The 13,844-nt window shown below is 47.0% G+C and overlaps 1 protein-coding gene across 2 annotated transcripts in view; it reads right to left on the reverse strand.

Moving 5' to 3' along the window:
- Positions 1-3,840: 3,840 nt before the first annotated feature.
- The window catches only part of Pnoc (prepronociceptin), a 25,387-nt gene continuing 15,383 nt past the window's right edge, over positions 3,841-13,844 (reverse strand). Inside the window, exons 3-4 of one of the 2 annotated variants that reach the window (XM_021182333.1) lie at positions 7,997-8,423; positions 3,841-5,028 (exon numbers count right to left, since the gene is read on the reverse strand). In XM_021182333.1, the coding sequence (XP_021037992.1) occupies positions 4,943-5,028; positions 7,997-8,423 (513 nt within the window). In that variant the 3' untranslated portion in view covers positions 3,841-4,942. Of the gene's footprint in view, positions 5,029-7,940; positions 8,424-13,844 lie in introns of both variants that reach the window. The other variant, XM_021182334.1, reaches the window with a different exon arrangement.

Genomic DNA, 13,844 nt, shown 5'->3' on the forward strand with positions numbered 1-13,844 from the left:
TCTCTCTCTCTTTCTCTCTTTCTCTCTCTTTCTCTCTCTCTCTCTCTTTCTTTCTTTCTTTCTTTCTTTCTTTCTTTCTTTCTTTCTTTCTTTCAAAAAAAAACTTTCTGGCAGGTAGATGGCCACCCAGGGAACGTGGCAGGACCCTAAGAAGAGCAGGCACCTGTGCTTGTTGAGATATGAAGACAGAAAAGGGAGACCCTTTTATGGTGGCAACTTTTGGATCTGGGTTTCCCCCAGATATGTTGGGTTGCATGCCAATAAACATGTGGCTTCTTCTCAAAGCCTGTCTTCAAAAAAGCTGAGGCAAAATGCTAGTATGAATTCAGCCTGAGAATGTGGCCTCGAGACACTGTCCTGAGCACCCATCAACTCTGAGAGGAAGTGTGGAGAGTCTCCATCCAACTCTGCTCCTACTGAGTAAAGTCCCCTTTCCTTCAGAGTGTCACAGAGACACTAGAATGTCAGGTGCTCTTGTCTGATGTAGAAGTCTTTGATGAGGAAGCCTTCTTTCCCTTGGGGTCTCTGGAAGATCCTAGCAGACTTTGCCTGTGGGCCTGCTCAGCATGACTTCCAGGACCCAACTGTTCTGGTGACATCCCAGGTGTCACAGGCTCAGGGAGTGGCACCAGGTCACCTCTCCAGGGACTGAGCATCATTGGCTCATTGTCATGGAGAGCACCCTTCTGACCATGGAGGCTCCACTGGTGGTGCCACATGGGAAACATCTACTTCTCAGTCTAAGGCACACTAAGTACTAGCAGAAAACCTGTGAACCTAGGAGACTGTGTGTGTGAGGTAAAGGGTGTAGTGGTGGCCTGGGCTGCTGATGGAGGGGAAATACCAGTATCTAGGTGTCTTTGGTAGGGGTGTATTTTTATAACACAGAGTTTTTGAACATATAGGGACCCCACCAAGAGGCTCTCCTCTCCCCTTCTTAATCCCAGTGTAGACTGAGTGTCCACTTCAGCAAAGGTGTTTTAATCCCAGCCTTGGTTTGGAGCTTGCAGACGTAACCGAATATAATTTCCTCCATTTGCAGCATGGTTCCCATGCCATTGGCGCACCAGACAGAAAAGGGATAGAGAAAAGACAGGAACTGATGAGATGGTTTGAAAGCTGAAGGAGTTCTGAGTTTGTTTAGTTCTTTATTCCATCTCTGTGCGGCCTCCCAAGCCTACGTTCATTCCCTCCTCCCTTGCGGTGTTGGCCTCCTGCCTGCTGTCATGTGTCCCCCCATTTTGCTCCCCCCCATCCTGATGCTTTCATGTTGGTTCCTGACACATGGTCTGGCTTTGGGTTTGAAGGGCAAGGGTGGCTGTGAACCACCCTCAGCTCAGCCGTCAGGCCCGCTTCATCGTCATCTCTTATCTCCCTGCTCCCTGGCCCTGAGGGTTTGGAATCTGACCGGGTGAAGGCACCACCGGCGAGCTTTTGAAAGCAACAGGGCCTAGCCTGCAAACAGTTATCTTGGGAAACTGTCCAACCACGTTTCCGTTACTCAGAGCTCTCGGTTACCTTCAGACATGGTGCCGTGTTGGGAGCAACCTCAGTGGGTTTGCACTACACTCACTCCGTGCTTCGAGTCCAGGGATACAGTCTGTGGCCACTGAAGTCTCAGGTGCAGATGGGTTCTCCGGGAACCCAGGGTCGGATCCATAAGGCTTTTAATCTGGCCCTGAAAGCAATGTTGCCGCTTCAGACAGTACTGGGAGCAATGGCTGCCTTGTCGGAGTGAGTGTGTAGCTGGACACCTTAGAGGACCCTATGAAATTGGATATGGAGACTGATTTGGTGGGGAAAAAAAACCTGTTACTTTCCAGTCACCCCAGGTTCTGACTTTACCTGGGGCAAAAACAAACCGCCAAAAGGGAGAATCCCATCTGTGAATTTGTCTTATCGGCGCTTCTCCCCAGCACCCGTCCCCGCCCCCGTCCCATCCCCGCTGTCTTCCAAGTATTATTTTTACTGTTAAGATTTTTTTTAAATGTGAAATGAAATGTAATGTTTTTACAGCAATGATATGAAATATATTTTATAAGGAATAAAATGGTACATTGTCTGACTTAGTGTGTGCCTCTACTGATTACTATCCTGTTCCTACTGTAAGTAGCAAGTGATAGCATGTGGCACTGTAGGCAAGGGGACTCACTTGCTTATAATGTCAGGTTGGTTGGGGAATGTGGCAACGAAGGAGCACGTGTCCAGCTCTAGGTTCAGTGTCCTAAAACAAATTCAAGTTGGTAGACCCACTACCAGGTAAGTAGGCAAAGTGTCTATAGTGACTTTGGAAGGAAGTTAGGTGGTTTGTTTTGTTTTTTTGTTTTTTGTTTTTTGTTTTTTTTGGACAGGGTTTTTCTGTGTAGTTCTGGCTGTCCTGGAACTTCCAAGGACCAGGGTGGCTTTGAACTCACAGAGATCCACCTGCATACCCAGTGTTAGGATCAAGGTGTGCACCACCACCACCTGGCTAGGGAAGTTACTTTGGTGGGCCACAGGTTGAATATCTTGGCCAAGGGTAAGTCCTGGGGTGGGGGTGGGGTGATGATATTGTAATCTGGGAAGTAACTATTTTCTATGGCTTACATTAGTTTTCAAAGGAAGGCATATGTTGAGCAAGTTTCTGTGCTGGATGGGGAATTGATTGAGAACTTAGTAAATAAATCATGTTCTAAATACTCAACAGCTTTTCATAGCTATAATAAAATACCCAAGGCAGGCTAACTCTAAAAGAAAGGTTTCAAGGGACTTACTGAACATATCACCTCCTCGCTGATGTCGATGCTAGGAACTAATACCGAGAGAGAGAGAGAGAGAGAGAGAGAGAGAGAGAGAGAGAGAGANNGGAGGGAGGGAGGGAGGGAGGGAGGGAGGGGGAGGGGGAGGGGGAGAGGGAGAGGGAGAGGGAGAGGAGGGGGAGAGATCATAGTGACAAGAGAAAGCCAGAGAGGCTAGGGTCCTGAGGTCCCTTCCCTGGGCACCACCCTGGCGCATCATGCCTCCAGCACATGAAGGTTGGGGACTTCCCCAAACATCTCCAAACCATAGCTTGTCTCCAGGAAGGGTTCTGAGTATAGTCTGCCCCTAAGGGCATTGATGTCGCAGGCTGTGGACAGATGCTGGCTGAGCTGACCTCTAGGGGCAGGGTTTGGCTTATGCAACTTGAATCATCCCAAGGAGAGCCGGTCAAACCAGGCTGAAGGAAGTTGGAAGCTCTGTCTAAATGTTCAATGTATGAAGAAGGGGTTGTGTTGCTTGTAAGAATTACCGCACCTCTCCCACCCAGGTTTTCTCTTACACGGTGCAGGATGGCTTCCTCCTGCCTCCTGAGTGCTGAGCTTACAGGTGTGCAACACCCCAGTTGGCCCTTAGAAGACTTTAAAGGGGGAGATGAAGTGCCTGAAGGAGACCTGGGATCTCTTTTGTATTAAGCTGGCATCCTGTTCAGGAAAGGCAGGAGCTGGAGTGAGTGGCTGCTGAAAGAGAAAGAACCAGGAGGTCCAGGGAGCTGCTTTGGGGGATAGCCATCTCTGGGGCTGGACTCTAAGGCTCCCCAACATCGCTGGGCAGCGAAGGCCCCTTGCCCTTGCCCTTGTTGACCCTAGGAAATATAAGCAGAACAACTTAACCATTGCTTTGGCTTTACCCAATGTACGGTACAATTGCTCCACATCAGCAGATGCAACCAACTGCAGACTGAGACTCTTAAAAAACAAATCGTGTCTGTCCCAGGGAAATACAGACCTTTCTCATTATTCCCTAAGCGGCACAATAAAACAACCCTGTACATGGTGTTTATGTGGTATTAGATGGTATAGATAGAAGTGACTGCAACACGTAGAAGCTCATATGTAGGTTATATGTAAGTGTATTCTTTGTGCAGTGGATGATTTTGCTGCCCACAGGGGTTCTGGAACCATTTCCTCTAGGATATAGAAAAAACAGTTGTAGCCTGCTGTCTCAGCAGCAAAAAAATGGACTGTGACAGCAGTCGATATTGAACTGGTCAGCTACTCCAATTGGAGTCTCCATATGCTTCCTGGCTGGAGTTTTACACAGCTAACTGAGTTTAGTGTTACATGGAGAAAAAAGTAGGTGGGCGGGCTTGCCATTCTTCCTCTGTCCCAACCTGCCAGCCCCATCATCTGGAAGCTGCTAAAATGTACAAGATTCTGCTGGGTCTGGAGCTTTGAGTGGGTTCTAATAGTAACTAGATGTCCTACACAAAGGTTGAGACCCAGTCTCCTCTCCAGCCCTTGCTCATACGCGCATACTGCCATTTACATCTGGCTTCATGGTGCCTGTTGCCGTCGGTATGTTCACGTCCGGCATCTCCTTTTGCCAACTTTATAGTTATGCATAGCAGCCTATGAGTTTCCAGCTCTGGGAGATGTGGCTCTCAAAGTGTGTGCTTGCAGAGTCTATGCCTCTTTATGGCATCGCTTAAAAAAAAAAAAAAAATCAGGCAACTGGGAAGATGGCCCAGCGGTTAAGAACACTGACTGCTCTTCCAAAGGTCCTGAGTTCAATTCCCAGCAACCACATTATGGCTCAGAATCATCTGCAATGGGATCCGATGTGTGTTTGAAGACAGTGCACTCACGTACGTTAAATAAATAAATAAATCTTAAAAAAAAAAGGCAGCAAGTTTATTAACTATTTGCTCAGTAGAAGTTTAATGGAGAAAGTTGTTTTAAACGATCGGTCAAAAAGAACAGCTCTTTTACAAACAAGTTATGGCAGTGAAGAGGCAAAACCCCAGGTCTGATTTCATGTTCCTCTCACCTTGCCCTATGAGAGGGCAGAAGATGAGTGAGAAGATGGGGCCATTAAAATGTTAGCTGGAGGAATTACAAAAATACACTCTGATGTAGCAACAGGATTGTGGTGAGACATGCCATGGGGATGGGGCAACAACCGGGCAGGGAGGTGCTGTGGGTGCTCAGTGCCTCGGGGAGGGAGGAATCCTGACTCCCGGCCTGCAGGTCTTGGAGTGAACACATGCTGTACGAGGGATCACCTGGATGCCTGGGGAGACAGAAAGGACTAAAATGTCAAACTCGATAGGTCTTCTGAGCCGTCCACCCTGTTTGCCCATGGGACTAAAGCAACCCAAGTAGGCCATTGCGGCAAGTGGTTCCCAAGTGACCAGAAGGGGACCTTACTTGATGCCCTCCACCTACCTACCACTTTTGCCTACTTCTGACAGGGGTGATGCATTGGATAAAAGGGAGGGTGATGGACTGTGACATAAAAGGCACAGCGACATGCCTCTTAACTGTAATAGTCATCTCTCTCCAGTTCTTGGTACAGCGTCTATGTTAAATAGAGTCCTTACGGTTCTCTTATGTGGCTTATCTAAGTTAGATGTGACTGTGGGATCATGAGTGTGATGCCGACGTCTAGAAGGTCAAGGCCAGATGCAGAAGAAGAGTATTGGAAGTACAGGTCAGAGAAGAGGCTGTACCCAAGACCTTCTGTCCAGAGCAGGGTCTGCATTACTACCGTGGCCCATCTCCTAGGCCATCATTACACTTGGAATAGGTTCTCCATTCCACTCCAGTGTTGGGTGGCCCCTTTCCTCATTCCAATCTTCTGAGCATTGATTGGCAATAGCATCTTAGACGCCAAGAACAACTTTGGCAATGGGAGCTGGCTAGCAGGGGAGGATTTCTATCACGCACATGGCAGGTTGGGCTGTGTGTATGCAGATAAACACAAGGTCTCCTCTGGCTGTGCCAGGCTGTGCCAGGCTCATTAACAAACATCCACTCTGGAACTCAGCACCATGCATGTGGAGGAGAGAGGGGGGAGGAGAAAGGGAGAGAGACAGAGACAGAGACAGACAGAGACACAGACACAAAGAGACAGAAAGAGACACACAGAGAGAGACAGAGACACTCAGAGACAGAGACACAGAGAGACAGGCACAGACACAAAACCAGAAAGAGACAGAGAGACAGAAACACACACACACAGAGCAAGAGAGAGAGAGCGAGAGAGCAATAGAGGGAGAGGGAGAACGAGAGGGAGAGGGAGAGGGAGAGAGAGAGGCGACAGGCAGCCATTAATAATACCCAAATGAGCTGGCTAATGTATCCATGAAGAACTTTGCATGTTGAGCAGAGAAGCCAAGAGAAGGAGCTTATTAGCCCTGTTACAGCACCTCTCAGCTGGAAGTATAATAGAAAATCAGAAAAACCAATTGTCTGGCTCAAATAGTTTGCTTGGATTTTTTTTTCCTTCCAAATAAATTGATTCTTGCTAATGGGACTGATCTTAAACTGTAAAGAATATTGTTGTGGTTTAGAGTTAGATATGAGCTTTGGTGTCCCTTAAGAGCCCCTTTGAAGAATGTCATTAAGATTTCGAAGGATTCATGCTACTTCTGGAAGATTTACTACTAGATATCAGACAGGTCTGGCTTTGAAAGAAATAGACTGCTTGCCAAGAACAGAAGCTGTGACTTCAGTGTGTGCAAGTTCACTCGGGATCTTCAGAGATGGATCATTCTGTTAAGACAAACGCAGCAGCCGTCTCCCCACAACCTAGTAAGGGTGTCCATTTTGGGGGATAAGCTTGCTGCAGACAAGTAGCCTTGAAGCTTGGGCTATGCAGGCTGGCTGTATGGGAGAGTGTGGGCACCAAAGATTAGCATATAGATGGCTCTACCTTGAAAGAGGATTATGAACGACATGGCTGCCTTGGGTGCGCAAGAAGCAAAAGGGGGCCGCATGCATGTTTCTTCTCTGCCTCAGAAGTCGGGAATGACTTCTGTTGGGACAATACCATATTGTCAGACTAACTGGTGCTTTTGTATAAGGCCGTGTCCCCCTGTCCCCCGAGCTGTCTCAGGAGATGTTTACAGCAGCCTATGCTGATGAAGGGGCACAGACCTGACTGACAGTTGGGCTTTTTCTAACTGGGAATTATTAATTTCTAATGCCAGCTCACAGTAATGCACTGGTGAGAGTTGGGTTTGGAGTCAGCCAATTGTAATTGGGTTTCTGTTCTGTGTTCTCTGATAGACTTTATATGAGTGTGTGTGTACCAAAGGGTAGGAAAAGATCACAAATGGTATCCTGGAAAGAGGCAAAAAACTGAAGGGAAAAAAAATCCTTCCTTAGTACATATTTTATAACTCACTTGATCTGTTAGGTGAAATCCTGGAATCCCGGTTCAGCAAGGACGCCATTAATGATAAAGAACTGGTCTTTCCTTGGCAAAGTGCCAGGGTAACCAAAGTGTTAGAGGAAGAAATGAGAGCAAAAAGCATATCTCTGGGTCTCAACGAAAAGTCTTTGGCAAGGGTAAATGGGAAATAGTAACGGTTTCCATGGAGTCCAGCCACCTTGCGATGCAGGGTGAGGTGGATAAGCTGTCTTTGAAGCAGAACAGTAATCGGCCTCTTTGCAAATGGCTAAGAGGAGGGCTGGCTATTGGCTTTTTGCAGATAAAGTCTCTGAGGAAAGGTGAGCTGAATGGTTGCTATGGTAACCGGCTGTTAGAATTGGTCCACTTAACTGTCCCCATAGTAACTAAGCTCCTGGAGGGCTATAGAGGAATTAGTTATCTTAACATACTACTATTATCCCCATGGTAACCAGTCTCTGAATGGGAGTGGTCAGCCTCAAGGAGAATGGTGGGAAAAACTTTGCTTCCTGGAGAAATGGGTAGAGAGGCAGAGATGTGAATTTCTTCACCAACCAAACCTCTCAAGGACCGGAATTCTTGAGATGTGTGTGGGGAGAGGGATTGGGTGGTGAATGTGTGTGTGCGTGCGCATGTGTGCGTGTGTGTGTGTGTGTGTGTGTGTGTGTGTGTGTGTGAGAGAGAGATATTGGGGGCTGGCTAATGTGTTTCTAGACTTTGGAAGAAGTCTGAGACAGTTGGGTAAATGAAGTCACTTCTTGCCCCCTGCTAGTTGGTGCCCAACTCACTCATGGGTTGCAGTGGCCGGTGCAGCTGGGAGGGGCTCCTTCTGGCTACACATTACCATTCTGGTGCAGGGTGCGCCGGCGTTGACTTGACTGCATGCTCAGGACCAGGTACTGCCTCATAAACTCACTGAACCGCTTCTGGTTGGCCAACTTCCGGGCTGACTTCCGGGCCCCGGTGAAGCCCCCAAACCTTTTCTGCAGCTGCTTCTGCTCCACCTCCTCAGCGTCATCTGCGCCAGGCTCTGCATCTGCGCCAGGCTCTGCATCTGCCTCAGGCTCTGCATCTCGCGCTTGCACCAAGCTCCGGACACGTGGCATTCTCTTCAGGTGCTGCATCTCCGAGGCCTTTGGCTGGTAAAGAGCAGCTGACACAAGCTCTGGGTCAGCAGGGCTGAGCTGCCCGTAGCCACTGGCCATGATTTTGGTGCATACAGTCCAGAGAGGGCGGGGGAAGACCTTCTCTTCACACTGGAGGATGCACATCTGCAAAGACACAGGCAGGAGGACGGTCAAATCCACTGGCTCCCTGTTACCTTTAGATCTCTGATACCAGCAGGTAGATTTAATTCTCATGTGGTATAGTCTTACTGGTGTACTTTAAGTCGCTATAGTAAAATGTCCCCGCAAAAAGCAACTAAGAGGACGAAAGGGCTTATGTGTTATTTCAGGTCACAATCCATCATTTCAGGGAGGTCACTTTCACTCCTCATCTTTCACAGTCCTCTAGGCACACAGGGCTTCTACACCTCACACACCTCCCTGCCTTTTTGTCACTGTGTGCCCTCTGAAGGAATGACCCCTCCTGCTCCCATCCTTGCAGATCTGGCCATATCCTAACTTTATCTCTTCATCTTTATATTATCTTCTTTCGGTTCCTTGGAAAGAATCGCTCTGTCTTACCTCTGTGTTCCCACTCAACTTTGCATTCCTCCTGTGGGGATTTTAATGATAGATATATTTGTGATACTTCATGAAGCATAATCAAAAAAGCTAGGAGTACGTTTTACTCACATATGGAGTCCTGGGTAAGTGTCTTCTCTATATAGTGATTAGTAGGCTAGGCAGTCAATTAAATTCTCTTATATTCTAGACATATCAGTGCACAGACACATTTGGTTGTCATAACATTTGTCTTTAAAAATATGTGTGGATGAAGGTCAAAGGACAACTTTGGGCTTCCGCCTTGGGAATCTTGTCTGTTTCCTTTTAGGAAGTGTCTCTCTTTGGCTTGGAGTTTACTAATTAGGCTAGACTGGCTGGTCATTGGATTCCAGGGACCTTCCTGTCTCTACATTCCCAGTGCTGGGAGTTCAAATACATGCCACCTGCTTTTTTTTTTTTTTTTTGCATTCCAAAGTAAGTGTAATTACAAAAATGCATTGCAACTATTATATCAAAAATACTTATTAGAAAGTTAAACAAAGGATCATAATTTTCTTTCTGATAAGTCATTTAGTATGAAAGTAATTTCCATAACGTATATGGGCATCATTCCAGCCCAGATTCTGGGGAGTGAACTCGGCTTCTCATCCTTACAAGGGAATCCCTTAACCAACCGAGCCCACATGTGTCTTCTACTGCTATGGAGAGGCTGAAGACGTTAGCGAAACTCCTTTGGTGCACAGAACAGATGCCAACATCAAAGAGATGCCCAACTCCTCATGCCCATGGTGGCAGATCGGCTGAGACAGTGTTCTCCGGAGGCAGCAGCAGCACAGGGAGGTGTGTGTGGCACTGAGAAGCCTGCCAGAGGTGGGGGCTGGGAGCAGCTCAGCCTTTGGGAACACTTGGTTCAGCTTCACAGAGAAGGAGCCCTCCGTGCTTGCTCAGTTCTCTGCTCCTTTGGTTTACTGGTGGAAGAGATAAGTCTAGAGGCCACTAAAACTGAACACTCCCAGGCTTCTAATTCCAGATGGTAATTAGATTTTGTGTCTATGTGAGAAAATGAAATTTTGTGATCAAACCAGATGCCACGGTCTTTATTGAGATTCAACTCACTCATAGCAGATAAATCAGATACTGACCAAATCATCACAAACTGTTGGCTTAGGAGAAGGTTTGAGGCAAGTCTAGGGGGACTTAAATGTACAGTAGCATTTTTAGTGCCAGATGGGCATATGAGCCTAATGCTTATTATGGTCTGGTCTGGGGTCCTTATCAGCTCTTTTGCCAGGATGAACCAGTGGCTTATTAAGTGAGTTGGACACGTTTTCTCAGCCATGATGATGACGTTGCTATATTAAGCCAGAGTTTGCATGAGCATCTGGAATCTGACCGGTGCCAAATTGATTTGTAAAGCTGAGCTTCTGAAGAGACTGAGCAAAGGGCCATTTGGGTGTCTGAATCAGAGATTAGGGCACAGACTGAGGGTCTAGCCCAGCCAGAGGCTAGGCCTGGCTTCCATGCCTGTCATATAGACTCCTCTGGGGGAAAGAAGCCAGCCACTGTGTTGTTTTGGTTCCTGAGTGATGTTTAGGAGCTATTTGCTCTAGGAGGTCTTGCCAAAATATTCAAAGGCATTTAGGGATGTAACTCAGCCATAGCACATCTGCCTGGTCATTCACAGAGCCCTAGGTTCAATCCTAACTACTGCAAAATTGATAAAAATAAATTCAGAGGCTGGAGAGATGATTCAGTGGTTAAGAGCACATACTGCTCTTATAGAGGACCCAGCTTCAGTTCCTAGAACTTATGGGTAGTTCACAGCCACCTGGAACTGCATTCATGTGCACATGTATATATGTATGTGTGTATGTATGTATGTGTGTGTGTATTCAAAGGCAGACACTAACCAGGGGCAGTGAATGACTAGCACGGGAACAATCCATCAGAAGAGCTGCTGCAATCATCTGCTAAGAGTATTCACTAACTGCACGTAGAGATGCCAGGAGGCATCATTTTAGGACTTTGAAGTGCATCTCCCTAAACTGTTTTTTTTTGAGAGTGTGTTGTTTTAGCCTTGGATTCTAAAATAACTCTTCAAGTCTAGTTTCTTCTACTTGAACAGATGGAACATGTCCCACTGACAATTGGGTGAGGAACCAGAGGGCACTGCAATGGGTTTGGATGTGAGTCACTGCTGACCAAAATTACAGTCTAACAAAAAGCCAACCATGCCAGAGCCAAGTGTCCTGAGGATGTCGGGAACGAGTCAGGATTACGTAATGTGGCAGAGAGACTGGGAGGTGACCCTGGTTGGAACGTGAGTCCCTCCTCATCTCCCCATCAAAGCAGACACAGCCAAGATGTGCAGACACAAGATGAGACATAATTGCTTATGCTCTTGGCATTTCAGTCTACTTTAAAATGGGTTAAAAGGGAACATGAACTAGAAACAAAAAAGCAAGCAGGTAACAGAGTCCTCAGGGGCCAGCAGGCTCTGCAAAGTGTTTATCTCCAACTGTGAGGCTTTTACCAATCCATTTTCTGACTTATTTCTAAGAAGAAAAGTGAGTATTGTCTGGACCCCAAAGATTTGAGATGCTAAGGGAGAGAGAGAAGTGCGCTTCCAATTCTTCACCACCCCCAGCAAGACCCAAATGCAAGACCTTACCATGGCTGCCCAGGATGTGCCCAGGAGGAACCTCATGTTCTAAGAATCATACAATTTCTACAAGACAGGCTGCCTGAGCCCTGTTGTGGGCACAGTGGACTCCATTCTGGGATACCTAGATAGGTACTCATACCTATCAGCAAAGGTCTCTATCTCATACCTTAACCAGAGGCCGGGGGAGACAGAGAGACAGAGACAGAGACAGAGAGAGAACCGTCCAGACAGCCATCCAGCCATGGGAAACAAAAACCAGAATAAGTATAGCCCATGATCACCACCCAGGAAGAATCTTATTTCATTTTCTCAAGGTCAGCTTGGGTAAAGAAACTGGGATGTGGGCGTAGGTGGTAAAGTCTGCATATATATTGAAAATAAAGTCACTGGGGAGAGAACACCCCTGGTGGTGCTAATTTTCTTCCTGCACACACTGGCCATTCCTATCTGCGTGTGATCTGTGGCAATGGCCCAGGATCCAGGAAGGTTGGGCACATGCAATCTACCCCAAGGGGGGTTAATTATCAAATGCAAGCCAGGCCCTAGAGTCCCAGAACTCTTTGCTGCAGCTCTGTTTGCCCAGGTACCACAGTGTCTAGTGAAGACCACCATCCTCTCCAGCTCTTTCTGGCTGCTCCTGACCTTGGCTCACTCTCGTGAATTTTCTGTCTTGGTTTGGATCCCCTTAAGGGCTCCGTCCTTTTTTTTTTTTTTTTTTTAGCTCTATGTATGTTTCTCCTTTGTGTTTTTGTGTTTTCAGATCAAAACTCCACTTGAACCTTACCTTTGCCTTTGTGAGAGAACAGAGTGTTACGGGCCGAAGCTTAACCTTGGCCATGAAGTATAAGTGGGGTTTGGTGGATGGGGGAAGGGAGAGGCAGGAGCAAGGTAGCAGGAGAGCAAAGAAAGGCAGGGTTCCCCGGAAGCTGTCAAGAGTGGTTGGACCTGGGCTTGAACCCAAGAGGGAGAAGGTCAGGGGTCTAGCCTTGATAGTTACCTGCAGCCTGGGGAAGGAAAGCCAGGTGCGTAGTGGAAATTCAGAAGGAGAGGGTCAGCGGGGCAAAAAGCAGGCATCTGCTTAGGACTGAACAGAGACCTAGAGGTCAATAGAGAAGGCTGGGAAAGAGTAGACAGAGAGGGAAGAGACCCATAAACCAGGCAAGAGAAGCAAGAGATGTTTCTGGAAGGATGAGATATGGGACAGACAGATAGACAGACAGACAGACAGACTCCTAGAGAAAAACATGATGGATGAAAGTGTCAGAAACACATCCCTTCGAGGGGTCATGTGGCCTGTGCCTCTTGATTGTGCCCAGGCCTGGAAGAGTGTAACTGCCTGTCTGTTGGGGCTGAGGCCATATTTCTCTCTGGAGCTGTGAGATAGCAAGGCGTATTGGGCACCGGCTACACTGGATTTCATGTCTGCACAGTTGCCTTAAGGAACAGCAATTACTTGTTTGTTTCGAAAGGCTGAGGGGTTTGAAACACAGCATCTTGAAAGCAGCTTTACTGACTTCAAAGGGAAAAATAATTGAATTATACAGGATTTCATAGGAGAGAATAGCTAGCTAAACTGAAATTAAAGGAGTAAGGAAGCAGTTCACTTAATAAATAATAATTTAATGTTTTGTGCTTCAACTTGGAGATTTAAAACACAAGAGAGCATTTTGGATGTTTGTTGTAGAATTATCTGCGATATAAGAGATGGATGACAATATGCATGCTCAAAAGATGGAGACTAAGTTATATAGTCATAGGAAGGAATCACTTAAAATAGTGTGTAATAACATGAGAATATTAATTCTGAGACCTACAGAAAGTAAGAAAAGGTAAGATTCTCTTGGATTGCTGCACTATAATAGCTGATCTTCATTGTCATCCTGAGGGGTTTAGAATCGTGTAGGAGACACAGTTGAGGCAGGTTTTAATGAGGATGAGAGCCCCACCCTCAGTGTGGGGAGCACCATCCCAAGAGCTGTAGTCCAAGACTCACTAAAGCGAGCAGAGCTTCAGTACCCATTTCTCTCTGCTTCCCGACTGACTGCAGACCCACCAGGACCAACTGCCTCAAGTCCTTGCCTCCGGGCTCTCTCCTTCAGGATAGACTGTGCCCCTCAACTGTGAGCTGAAATAAACCCTGAAATAAACCCTTTTGTATCAAGGACTTTTGTCACAGCAAAGAGAAAAGTGACAAATACATGGGGTTGAAGAAGACTTAAATTTTCCTGATATGTAACACGTATGTTATGCATTAACACTGGGACAAGGCATTCATGAGGAGGTGTTTATTGGGAGATAGAGAGGGAGGACCAGAGGAGTCTGGTGGGAGAGAGGGAGGACCAGAGGAGTCTGGTGGG

This window comes from Mus caroli, chromosome 14 (assembly GCF_900094665.2).
Source record: "Mus caroli chromosome 14, CAROLI_EIJ_v1.1, whole genome shotgun sequence".
NCBI classification, from domain to species: Eukaryota; Metazoa; Chordata; class Mammalia; order Rodentia; family Muridae; genus Mus; species Mus caroli.